The sequence below is a fragment of the Ictalurus furcatus genome, chromosome 7, assembly GCF_023375685.1.
Source record: "Ictalurus furcatus strain D&B chromosome 7, Billie_1.0, whole genome shotgun sequence".
Lineage (NCBI taxonomy): Eukaryota > Metazoa > Chordata > Actinopteri > Siluriformes > Ictaluridae > Ictalurus > Ictalurus furcatus.
In genome coordinates, this window is record NC_071261.1 from 7,040,166 (window position 1) to 7,053,834 (window position 13,669).

At 37.4% G+C, this 13,669-nt stretch overlaps 2 protein-coding genes and 1 long non-coding RNA gene across 3 annotated transcripts; 2 read left to right on the plus strand and 1 right to left on the minus strand.

The window, feature by feature from the left end:
• On the plus strand, nt 1-2,698 carry LOC128609551 (cystatin-like protein). Its single transcript, XM_053628065.1, has 4 exons — nt 1-263; nt 1,596-1,706; nt 1,900-1,977; nt 2,099-2,698. The coding sequence occupies exons 1-4, from the start codon at nt 81-83 to the stop codon at nt 2,207-2,209; spliced, it is 483 nt and encodes a 160-aa protein (XP_053484040.1). The 5' UTR covers nt 1-80; the 3' UTR covers nt 2,210-2,698.
• Nucleotides 2,699-7,959: 5,261 nt separating this feature from the next.
• LOC128609552 (cystatin-like protein) lies at nt 7,960-9,894 on the plus strand. The gene is made up of 4 exons (XM_053628066.1): nt 7,960-8,210; nt 8,964-9,077; nt 9,295-9,375; nt 9,497-9,894. The coding sequence occupies exons 1-4, from the start codon at nt 8,022-8,024 to the stop codon at nt 9,611-9,613; spliced, it is 501 nt and encodes a 166-aa protein (XP_053484041.1). The 5' UTR covers nt 7,960-8,021; the 3' UTR covers nt 9,614-9,894.
• Nucleotides 9,895-10,054: 160 nt separating this feature from the next.
• On the minus strand, nt 10,055-12,487 carry LOC128609553 (uncharacterized). The gene is made up of 4 exons (XR_008386249.1): nt 11,359-12,487; nt 11,002-11,029; nt 10,733-10,868; nt 10,055-10,280 (listed from the first exon to the last, which is right to left on the minus strand). It is a non-coding gene; the product is annotated as an uncharacterized LOC128609553 (long non-coding RNA).
• Nucleotides 12,488-13,669: the final 1,182 nt, after the last annotated feature.

Sequence of the window (13,669 nt, forward strand, 5' to 3'; positions counted from 1 at the left end):
GTTTCAGTGAGTGCTGGCAAGGACAATAGGGCACATTAGACACGCTCTCCAACACACACAGCTCAGTCGACTTGGACAACATGGACGGTGCACTGAAGGTTTTCCTGCTGATGAGTCTGCTGGTTTCTGCCCAGACGTTTGATAACTACAGAAGCTTGCCTCATGTAGTACAACAACACATTCACAAAGCGGTCAAAGAGGCAAACAAGGATTTTGGAGCAGGTCATCATATTGCTTATCATTCACTTAAAAAACCTTTGAGGGTAAGTTCTGTTAGCAGTTTGAGGAGTTGTTTTACTTGTATGACCAATTATTTCTACATTTGAAACAGTGGAGGTCAATACTTTATTGAAATCAGTGCTTTGATGTGTCTACTTGTATGTCTTTCATATTTGGCTTATGTATGCTGAGTTGAAACCAATGACTGTATATAAGGGTGGATGTCATGTCATAACAGGAATCCAAATGTGAAGCCAAAATGTCTCTCTAGTGTCTGGCTGAAGTACAATTTTAAACCTCACCCAATCCCATGTTCGGGAACGGGACAGATCTCCACAAATTATTTTCTGGAATTGTGTTCCGTCAAGTGCAGTTGACCTCCCCAAATATTGCTCCTTATGATAATTGTGTTTAATAGATGTTATTTGCTCATAAATTAAAGGGCATGGTTAATGAGGTTACTGCAAGTTAGGACATGACATGAATGTGCACGCACTCTAATACAGACTGAAAGATCTTGAAAGATCTTGACTTGTTTTATCAAGTCAAGTCTTGTTCCGCTGTAACTTTTCTAACAGACCCTCAGCGGGGAGTTTTTTCAGTTTTCAGTTGACTGCTGCTTACCAGTATATTTTCAGTTGGTACTCTATATTAATGACATATAATGCTTTATTAAAAATATGCTATATAAAATATTTATAATCCTCAGCCTTTTTTGCCTCGCCCATGTTAATCCCATTTTGTGCATTTTTTGCTTTATTAACTCTGTGGTTTACACAGTATTGAATTACATGTAAACTACTGATTGAAATTGTGTTTGTGTGTCCAGAAATTGTTACTGTAAGGGACTTCCAAATAATTTGATCAATTTTTCAATTGGTAGTGCTATGTCCTCTTGAGATTAGTTTATAAAGCTTTGAAAGTACTTTCTTTGTCGTCGTAGTTGCAAAATCGAAACATTCTAAGCATCATTTGTCTGCATACGTAACTCCGACAATCATACATTTATTGATTTTTCGCTATTTTTCCGTTGCAGAAAAAAACCTAACTAAATAAAAAAAGTTTTCCTTTTTTTTTTTTTTTTTTTTTTAGCTGGAGTTGATGGGTATAATAAACTGTAATACACCTATAAAACCAAATGTAACACTGTAACACCTACAAACTGATAGTTGATTTTATTTGTTGTTTTTTTTTTTTGCTGGAAAAAAAAAATCATTTAAAAATCTATTATTTTCAATTAGTTGATGTAATTGGTAGAAACAATAAAATGTTAAATAGTGCATTTGGTTTTACAATTTTGATCCATTCTTTACACAAAATATCCTCATAATGGGTGCTTGGACCCGTGGATAGCTTTTACCCTTTTTTTTTTTCAGACTTTGCAGAACAACTTGTATGTAAATGTCATTCTGAAAGTCACAACATGCAGGAGGAAGGATTCTGATGCATATGAGCACCGAGATGATTGTCCTCAAAAACAAAACACGGTGCGTATTATATCCTTACAGGCCTTAAATTATTTCCTCGTGTCTTTCTCTAACCTTTTGATGCTGACAAAGCAAATTCCACTTTATAGCAACATTATTAACCATAGACACACTGCAGTCTAGATATTTTGTAACATTACAAAGTCTCAAAACTTTTCCTAACCAAAAAGCCATAACGTTTTATTTCACACAGGCCTGGATTGACTGTCTAGTGTGTAAGACTTCTGGTGAGGAACTGGTTGATTGTGGCACACAGCGAGCTGTCAGTCAAGTAAGTTACAAATATACTCTAACTGCGGCAGATCTGCACATCACAACCAAACTAAAGACATCATCTATACTTGTTGTAGAAATTCTGCTAGACTATTAAATAATAATTGTTTCTTTTGCAGAAAAAGAGGGATATAATTAGAAGTAAATGTACGCATACTTTACTTGGATCTCACACTGCCTTCCTAAAAACTGAGGCTGACCAGCAGGTTGGATGTCTCGGATGTATTTGAAGCTGCATAAATTACAACAGCGCAAATACAAACTATGTATTAGAGTAAATGTATGTGCTTAAATACAGAATTTGGGTTCAGTGCTTCGCTAGTTCCTAAAGTTATAAGCAAACGATGTTCACCTTGAGACAATGCTAATACCTATGAGGCAATGCTTTACCATGATTACACAGATTAGTAAATAAAGCACATTATAAAAGGAGCATTTTCTGTCACCTTTCCAGGTTTGTACTCAATATTATATCTTATTATATCGTGGCCAGCTAAAACCATTCACATGGTGAAATTTTGATGTTTTCTACTATACTGTATCTGTCATGTTAGTGCCAAAATGACCCACTGATCACACAATGCTAGCTTTTGTCCTGTGAGCTGTGAGTGGTCTGTGTGTACATAACTCGTACCTATAGTTTATGTTTCATCTTCATAATTCATGTTTAAGCTCCGTGTCTTGATATTGTTTGTTATGAATAAAACTGCTTGCACATCTATCTGACTCCAATCCTTGACAAGATTTAGTTATATACAGAAACTGAAATATTTCTCATTCTGCATTTTGAAAGCATTTTAAAGTCTGTTTACCTCCAAAAGTCGTCACGTAATGTAACGCATACAGGTGAGGCGGATGCGAGTGCAGTATAAGCTTTATTTAAAAGCGGCAGGAAGACAAATCCGAAACCCGATACAAAAATGTAGACAAAAACAAGCACAGGCTCGGACGATCTACAAACGGGCAAAACTAGAAATGCAAAACACGAGGACGAAAGCAGGAGCAAAAAACCAGGGACCTCGAACACAGCTCAAAAGGCTTCGTATGGCTCAGGCGACAAAACACTGAAACAATACGTGCGCTATCACGCTGCCGGTAGCTTAAGCGCGCTGAGCGTTAGAGCGCTCGGCTCTACAGGCAGCACAGCAGCGCGACAGGACGCACTTCTGGGTTTTGACTTTTGAGGGGGGTAATACCTGAGAAAATACAAAAAAAAATGTATATTTCCATACATATAATTCCGAGCGCATTAAAGTGTTTTTGATCTCGGATGCGTGTAAATCTATTGTATGAGACCTTTAAAACATAATTAGGCGCGTTATTATAAAAACCATAATTCTCATCATTTATGGCAGCATTTAATATTATAGAAAATAGTTAATGGTCATAGTTGTTTTTTTTTCTGGAACACGGTTTAAATGGGTTTGTGTTTGAATGGGTTAAAATGATATTAAGACCTGAAAGTGAGAGGACCTAAAATGAATAAAGACTTACTGATTATATTTAATAATTTAGATTAAATAAACTGATCATACAGTTGCTCCTCTTAACCTTTATCTTTACCCACACAAGTTTGGACAGACCTCTGGGGCAGGGAGTCAAACAGGCCCACCAAGTTTTGTTCTTCAGCCTTCATAACCTTGTCTAATAGCTGCTGAACTTTGATTGGCTGATGGCGGCCATGTTTTTCATGATTCACAAGTGTCCTCAGACACTGATGGGACCTTGGACAAAGAAAACTTTGTGCAAGATTCAAGTCAATTGGACCAATGTTTCTATATTTAGCACCAATTTCATGTTTTGTGCAGTTATAGCAAATATAGTGCCGCCATTGTGTTCTTATGAGATGTGCAGGTTGAGCTCATACAGAAGTGTGCCAAGTTTGGTGGAAACATCTCATTCCGTTCAAGAATAAAAATGGCCACGCCCCCTTCAAACTTTTTTGCCTGCCATTATGGTGATGAATTGAAAGTTAGCCTGTTTTTATTATTATTAATTTTTGAAAACGGGGCTTCAGAGAATCTTTCTGCACTGGTTTGGCTCCAATCAGATGAACAGCATAGGACTAGTTCTAAAAGTAGGTTTTGCAAAAAATTCCAATATGGTGGAAAGTTTTTCATGGCAGATATGAAATCAATGAAATATATGATTTGTTCGCCTTGAACCAAGGGTTCCAGTGATAAAAGACACTTGAGTCTGTGACACATGGTTCAAAAGTCATGAGGATTTTTGTACATTTTTTCACTGTACCGCCACCATGTGGTCGATTGGGGAGAGACTTTGCGCTACCGTAGACCGATGAGGTTGGGTGAATGGATAGACGAGATGCACTTCAAATATACAGCGTCAATCTCCTGAATCCATGGAAAGAGGTGGTTCCTCTGGCGATGGTGAATCCTGAAAGGAAAGAGCTGGTACAGAAGGTAAGTCCAAAACTGTGGTGCAATATAATGTAGTAAATAATCTTAAATGATATTAAAACCAGTGAACTCATCATTTGTCATTTCATATTTAACACTATGCTTTCAATACATTATTTTAAAGATATGTGTATTAATGTGTCTACACAATACCCTTATTCACAGAACTATGAAAAATGTAGGAAACATCGTCATGGAGAATCGCACCTTATGAGGTGAGAAATGCAGTGAATGCGAGCTCAAAGTGCAGACTTTATGCTTTAATTTGAGAGTATTGAACATCCACATCAGGTGACTGACGGAGGAATTACAGTACTTATTATACGTGCGCCTGATTACAAGGGACCAAAATTAATTGGACAAAACATCAATCATAAATATGATTGCTAACACATTTTTAAAATGCACCTATTATTTTTTTTTTCAGATATTACCTTTCATGTAGTGTGTATAGAGAGCTGTTTGTGAATGTAAACTCTGCAAAAATCAAAGCGCACGACAAACTGAGTTATCGACTCCCAAAAGAAGGAACCGATTCTGAACAGCTGAAACGAGTCATTAGTGATTCCAGACTTCACTTCCTGTACTAACCTACGTAGGTTTGTAACAAAAAGCCCCACCTCTGGTTTTCATCGGCTGCTCGCTGACAGCGGTAGACCAATCACGACAGACTGGGACATCTGACCAATCAGAGCAGAGTATGTTCTCTGAAAGGAGGAGTTTAGAATGAATCCTTTAGAACGGATCATTGAATGGGTCGTTTGTGACACTAGGGGGGAAAAAAGGTAACGCTGCAGTTTAAACTATGAGCACATTAAAGTGTTTTTGATCTCGGATGTGTGTAAATCTATTGTATGAAAACTGTCCTCTACATCCCCTCAATTCATAGGTCTCCGACAGTTGGTTTTTTGGTGCACAAAGTATACACTTTTTTTCCCCTTCTTCTATTTCTACAACATTAATGACTAGTCCCGAAGCAAATACACAGGGACCAGCTGCAAACATGGTTAAAACTGAACTGAATGTGATTCATTGACCACCAACAAGGCTGAGTTCCTACTAAAACGTACAAAAGCAACCCATTATGAGCACGGTGATAGAGCCAGCCATTTTTTTTTAGCATCTCAGCTCAGGCACCACTTGGCTTCTCAATTAACCTCACAGGTGTGTGACTCCCCAAATAACCTCATAACAGATCCAGTTAAAATAAACTCGGAGTTCTCCTCTTTTTACTGCAATCTTTACAAATCAGAAACTCGCTCAGACCCCACTGCCATTCAGTCCTTCCTCTCTCAGCTAGATATACCCAAAGATAAACTCAGACATTAGCCAGTAGCCTAGATCAGCCTCTCAGCTTGGAGGAGATTAGCATCTTGTATCTCAACCATGAATAATAATAAAGCTCCTGATCCGGATGTCTTCCCTATAGAATTTAAAACGTTCTCCACTCATCTATCCCGCTTATTATTAGAACTATACAATCATTCCTTAGAACAGGGCTTCTTACCAGCATCCTTAAACCAAGAACTAATTAATGTCTTTAAATCCTTAATATTAAAGAAAGACAAGGACCCTAAATTTTGTGGCAGTTACAGACCAAATTAATAACCATGTCAAATTATTAGCTAAGGTATTGGCTAAACGCTTAGAGGTTCGTCTTTCACCCCTTATATCAAATGATCGAACTGGCTTTACACTGGGTCATCAGTTGTCATCCAATATACGCAGACTTTTAAATATGATCTTCACTCCATCTAGCTCACCAATGCCAGGAATGGTTCTCTCACTAGACAGAAGGCTTTTGATCGGGTGGAACTGGATTATTTATTTACAGTTTTACAAAAATTTTCTTTCGGCCCCAAACAAATTTCACGGATACGTCTACTATAATTCCCCCTCAGCTTGAAAACAGATTCGGAACCATCGCCCCATTTCTTCTCACTCTCACCCCTTCTCTTTGCTTTGGCTATAGAGCCTCTCTCTATAGCCTTGATATCGACTTCAGTATGTTCAGGTATTCATAGCGTCGGAAGGGAACACCTGGTCGACACCACAGACACCAGCCAAGCCATTTGGCAATATGTATGTTTTTTATATGAAGTCTGTTTGTTGAACTAGTCCAATTTCAATACAGATATCTCTGTTTAGAAATGGTTGTAGATGAATGGATGATCATGTTCTAGGAAAAGAAGATTGCGGAAAAGAAGCATGTGCTGTGAAAGAATGCATCATTATCTAAGACAGAGATCAAATTATTTTATACCATTGATTTTATTTTTTGACCTTGATTAAGAGCCAAGATCTTGACAGAGTATGTTTTTTTAAGTGAATCAGGCAGAAACACAAACATGTTTTTTGTTTACTCAAACCAAAGTCCAAAAGATTTCCCATGTGTTCTGTGCTGGACAGCATTTAATGCCATAACGTGGAATGAACCTTTTTTTAAATATCAAATATATGTTATTTGCAGCCTTTTAAAAGGCTGTAAGCTTTTTCTACATGTCCAGTATTCATGTGCAGTTTCTGTAAAATATACCAGACACGTGTTCACATTTGTTTATTATTCTTCATCACTAAGAAACGAGTGTCCACTTCCACTGAGGGAGGTTAGACAATAAACACTCTGCCTTGTCTACCTTGGCATATATATTATATATTATATATAATAAGCCTACTTCATCTGAATCCAGTCTTCGTGAGTTTGGCTGTTTGATTCATCTTGAGCGTAACGTAGATCTTTTAATCAATTTTATAGTTTGAATTTGTGAGCTAGCAGGGCCAATGTATTTTGGAGAAGCAAATTATCCGACACTGTTTTGGCAAGCCAGCCTGGAGGGTTCAACGGGTACCCCGGACCCCGACTGAGGGGACACAGCTCCGCCATCCAGACCAGCCAACCACAGGAAAAGGTCAGCAGAACATCTGTTAAAGCAATGTTTCTGCAGTAGTTTTGTGTGGTCTGTGAGGGTGGGGAGGCCCCCACTTTTGGGGCAGATCAATTCTGTGACCCTCCTTAAAATTAATTAAAATTTAAAACTAGTTTTAAATGTTATCCGAGCACTGTGCTGTTAAGTGTTAGGTTGTGTTTTAGGTATTGTTTTAAATGGTGCTCCCAGTCGTGTTTGAGTGGTTCTTAAGCTGTGCTCAATACATATGGTTCTATAGAATTGTACGACACCTATAAGAGACGAAGGGTATCTGACACACCGTTCTCAATCGGCCTCATATACTAGCTCCTAGTTCAGACAGTATTTGATCTCATATGTGTACCGTTGTCAGAACCACCTCAGAACACTAGGGTGAGGAGCATTCCATTATGAAGGTATATAGATAGTACTTATGTCGAGGATGAATTAAAGAGAAAAGGTGTTGCAAATTTCTGAGTGAAGAGTAGAACAGGTGAATGTAGTTAACAATATCGTAAGTAATAGATAATAAGGCTAGCAAAGGTAATGAGGTACGGCTGAAGGTGGGTGGGGGTGGGTACGTGTGTGCGTGTGTGTGTGTGTGTGTGTGTGTGTGTGTGTGTGTGTGTGTGTGTGTGTGTGTTATAGGGCAGCAGGGCAGTTACAAGGTTAGACACGATCTGCGACACACACAGAGCTCAGTCTTCCTGCACAACATGGACGGTACCCTAAAGGTTTTGCTGCTGGCAGCCCTGATTCTTCTGGTTTCTGCCCAGACATCTGATAACTACAGAAGCTTGAATGGTTTAGTGACAAAACACGTTGACAAAGCGCTGAAAAAGGCAAACCAAGACTTTGGAGCGGGTTATCATATTGCTTTTCATTCACTCATCAGCACTCCAGTGGTAAGTTCTGTCACTATTTTGAGGAGGTGCTTTACTTATGCACATAACATTTCAAATACCGTATAAACAATTATTTATACACCTGCCGCAGGGGCCGACATATTTGGCTTGTATTTACTGGTTTAGACTTTGGTTATGAGGTAGCTACTGCCATAATGTCGGATAAGAAAGGAATAACGTGACAGACCATGCTGACGCAGTGCAGATGGCCATTACCACCCTGAAGTGTATTATTTGTGTATAGCAGCACTGAACAAAGTGTGTCGTTCTGTTTAAACCGCAGTGATTTGCTAATGATCACAAATCTGAATTCATTACAGAACAACAGATGGCACTTTTTGTGACTGTTTATAGTTATGTAATGTTATGGAACCCCTACAAGACAAGTTATTTCCTGTTAGGACTTACATTATAGCAGCTCTAAACAGGTGATTGCTCACCAGCCTCTTTTTTCTCTCGCTTGACGTTAATATGACAGGGTTAGGGTTAGAAACCCCGTTCTCTGTTTTGTTGATAGAGTCTATGTATTTGATAACCTTTTCAAGCTCAATATGTATGCTATCGGCAGTTAAAATGCAAATGTTTGGCGACAATCACAAATAACTGTCAGTAAGATCTGTTCAAATAAATATAATGTCGTAAATAATGTTTACATCACATAATTGGCCATTTCCTGTTTACCACCATGCCTTCTAATCATTATTTTAAAGATATGTGTTTGCTAACGTGGCTACGCAATACCATTTTTCACAGACTAGAGAGAGCATCTTGAACGTAAATGTCCTTCTGAAAGTCACAACATGCAAGAAGGCTTCAAATGGTGCATATGAGCACCGAGACGAATGTAATGAACAAAAAGAAAAAACGGTGTGTATGATATCTTTATTGGCCTTATTCTTGATCTTATAAAGCCAAGAAGGTCTATAACCTTTCGGTTTAACGTCGTTAACCTTTTGACATCGACAAACAAATTCTGTTTCATATGAACATACGTCTTAACCATAGAAACACTAATGGTGGATATTTTATAGCATCGATAAAAGCTTTCCTAAACGAAAGGCCATAACGTTTTTATTTTACACAGCCCGTGATTGACTGTCTTGTGTGTAAGACGAATGATGGTAATGAACTGGTTGACTGTGCCAAGAAGATTGATGTCATTAATGTAAGTATACTGCAGCAAATATAGAAATACACACCACAGGGAAACTAAAAACATCTTCTGCACGTGGTGTTAGAGATTATATTACAAACTCAATTAAAAAAAGTAATTGCTTCTTTTTCAGCAACAGCGCACTGAATTTCGAGGCAAATGTATTGATCATCGCACTGGAGGATCAGACCTTGTGTCACGGTTGTCTAAGGATAATAAGAAGCAGAGTCGATGTCTCGGATGTGTGTGAAGCTGCACAAGTCACAACAGCAGAAATGAAAGGGATAAAGGATATTTTAAAAATCTAACCATTTTTAATCTGGGCACTGAAATAGTTAATACAGTAGCAAATAATTATGAATTTTTTTAAATAACCACATTTTGTTGTATTAGAAGTGAAAAGTGATCTGATTGAATAGAGAATTTGGGTTCAGGTCTTCACTGTTATAAAAGGAAATGTAGTAATGGGCAAAGATTTACTTTATGAAACCGTGATTACACACATTAATAAATAAAGCACATTTAAGAGGAGTGTTCTGTACTGGATTCTGTACTTAATCATTTCATTATCTCAGTCTATATTTGTTTTGTTGCCTGGTAAAACCATTTCACCTGGTGGAATGAACTGAAATATTTCTCTTCTCAAGTGACGTTCTAGTATTTTTAAAGTCTGTGTCCATAAATTCATTTATATTTATTTATTTATTTATTTTTTATTAATTCCAAGTGTCTTTCAGTTTCAGAAAATGATCACTTTCTTGTACTGCAGCCATTTAGACAATGAAGACAGCATGTTAGCTGTATCAAAGCAAACCTGCCAAAATCTCAGAACTGACTCATAACCGGTGTAAATGTAGTATATTCAGGAAGACAAGGTGTTCCTTCAGTGCAATAGTCATCTGGCCTCCACTTTCATTCTAGAAACCAAAAGAAGACAAATGTTGTAATACGTTTTATAGATTTGTTGTCAGTCATGTACACAAAATGTTGAAAAGCAGCATTGGTAAGTTTGTGGCTCACTAGTCTCCTTGTGGTTATTTTCCATAGTAATTCTGTAAGTCTAAACACATTACCAATTACTAGACATCAAGGTGTCAGAGTAACCTGAACTGCCATTTAAAGCTTTGTAAACCAATTCAAGTACAAGTGCAAGTCTCACATCAGTAAGTAGTGTTTTGTTAACACTATGAACACTACTACTGATCAGAATTTAAAGCTCTATAACATGGTATTTCTTACATTGCCACTATATGAATAGACCAGATGCTATCTTTGAAACATCTGAATATTTATTATACAGTTATATGAATACAGTGCAAATGACATTATGGTAGCCCAGTAAGCATGTCGGCCAACTGTGCAGACACACCTGGATGGATACAGGGACATAGCACCTTCCTACACATTTCAGCTTTCAGATAAGTGTGCTGCTGTCCAAGCCCTCTCCAGCCAATTCTTTGTTTATACAGTCAACCAAAATAGTCAGTGCTGACACTGGAAGTAGTCTGAGGGAATAGTTCACAGTATACCATATTCATTTTCCCAATTACTATGGAACCAAAATTCTTTGTGTAGAACATTGATCACGCTTCATTACTCTATGGAGTTAGATGTTTGACATTTTTGAATAGTTGTTACCTGCATTCTCCACTCCTTGTGTGTCTAGCTAAAAATTGAGATAAATAATACAGTTACCATACTTCAACCATAATGCATATTTCAACTGGATGTGCTAAATAGTAGGAAGACCTCAATATAACTCAGTACAGTTCAACAGCACCACAAATTACAGTCTACAAAATTATACTGCATTATTTTTATTCAAGTGTACTTAATAAATTGGCAAGTATATTCTTAGTAAACTGTCGTTTCAAACAAAAAACAATTTCTTAGTTATATAAAAGTATTTATCAATGCTGTCAGAAGCAAAGCAGCTGCTGAAATTTGGCCGGGAGAAGAACATGATAACAGCAAAAACATCTGAAATCTTCTCACCTTTCTTCTGCATCTTTTGCAAGTACTTTGCTGGCTCTTGACTTTTCTTCTCCAGCGTGAGTCATACCTCTGTGCCATTTTCAAATTTAGGAAGCATCAGTTTCCCTGAAATAATGTCAACAGACACAAAATAACCGCTCTGAGTACAAATAAGCATTTGAAAACTGAATCAAAAATCAATCATATAATCAAAATCAAAATGCCTCTCTCTCTTTCAGTTACATTTCTTACTTACATTTCCAACTTTAACTACTTCATGGACCATAGTATAGTATATGATTTAATCCTATTTTCACATACAGACAGGCTACAAAGGAAAAACCTGCTTAAAGTGTCTCAGTAAGGTGTTGAGCCACTACATGTTGCTAGAACAGCTTCAGTGCTCCTTGACATTGATTCTCCAAGTCTCTGAACTCAACTGGAGGGGTGAACACCATTCTTCCAAGTGTTTTGATTGTGATGATGTAGACGGAGAGCACTGTCTAACGCATCAGTCCAAAATCTCCCATAGGTGTTCAACTGGGTTGGGATCTGGTGACTGTGAACTCATCAAACCATTCAGTGAGGGCAATAGGGGCATTGTCATCCTGGAAGAGACCACTCCCATCAGGAGAGAAATGTTTCATCGTAGGATAAAGGTGATCACTCGGAGCAACTTTTATTGATTTGCAGTAGCTTCTTCCTCTAAGGGGACAAGACGACCCAAAACATGCCAACTCCCCAGAGCCAGCGGACCCCTGTTGTTGGGGTGCAGCATCCATGCCTCTCCTTTTCTCTTGGTGTATGCCACAGATGACCTCAACCACTTGAGAATATGGAGAGGGATGGCTCATCTGACCGTATTACTTTTTTCCACATCTTAGTAGACCAGTGTCGTTCTAGCACTCTCTATACGGATCATTGGGTTTTCATCTCTTCACTTCAGTGGATTGGAGAATCTATGCCAAGGCCCACTGAAACTGTTCTGGTGGCCTGTGGTGCCCAAAACCTCACTAAGACACTAAATGTATATACTAAATAAACCATCGAACGCACATGTAACTTCTATGGAAGAGCAATATTTATGCTTGACTGGTGTCAGAAATGGAGCTGCAACGATGGTGACACTAGAGATGACAGAAAAGGCACACTCTTACACAATTAATACATGCCAGTTGGTTTTACAACTTTTTGCATATACTAGTGTTACAGTAATTGGACAATTATACATTTGTCCAACTTTTACTATTTAAAAAACTGATGATGTAGATGAAGCATATAATCATATATATATATATTTTTAAATCAGTTGTAACATTTATGATAATAGATGGTTGGCATACTTCAACACTGGAAGTGTGCACTGATTTCACATAAAAAGCACAGAAAAACAGCATTAGAAACGTTCCAGGCATATCATAATCAATCATTTACCTGCCAAAAACCAGCAAGAGGCCAAGGTCCAGTTTATTAAACCACCGTGGCATTTTGAGAATGAAGAATTCCTGGCTGAACACCTCTGACAGTGTGAATAAACAATTTTGATAAACCTAATATAAAGAGTATAGAACAAAAACGCCATTATTAGTTAACTATATTAACCTTTTATTCTTATAACAGTTTTATTGGGGTATATAGCCGATTCATATATCATATTTTCACTCATTCAAACGTCACAATAATAGATTTTTCCTACTTCTGAGTACAAACAGCATAACTACATTTGATTACTTTTAATGAATTATTAACTCTTTGGTAAAAGTAATCCACTAAAAGTTGCACAAATTGCTGCAAAAAGAACTGTGAACGGGGACTCAGCATTAGGACATTTCATTGGACAAGAACGCTGTCCATTACACATGCTTTTTTGTTTTGGTTAAGAATTATTTTGGGGTTAAATGTTGTTTTTTTCTGCGTTTTGTGTGTGAAAATTTTCTTTTATGAATGGAGGCTTGTTTCCTTATGGGTTCGTCTATTAATCCCACGTATGGGAACTTTTCGGTTTTCATTATTTCGGTTTCTATGACTGAAATGATCTGTATTTTCTTACGTTTATTGCATAAATAATAATAATCTCATTTTGTAAGAACTGAGTAGCCTACTGATTATTTTTTCTTCTGAGTGATGTCCAAATTATAAGTTATAAGTGACTGTTAATTTGAACTGTCTGGCGCCCAAACCCCATAAGTAAGGTACCACGCTTCAACCTGACATGTATTGTTAAACAGTTAAATGATTTATTATGTACTCTCTTGTTATGTATTCTAGAATTAAGTCATTCCAGGTCTTTTATTATTGGGGGCATTTTATTCCTTCTCTGTTGTGATAATAG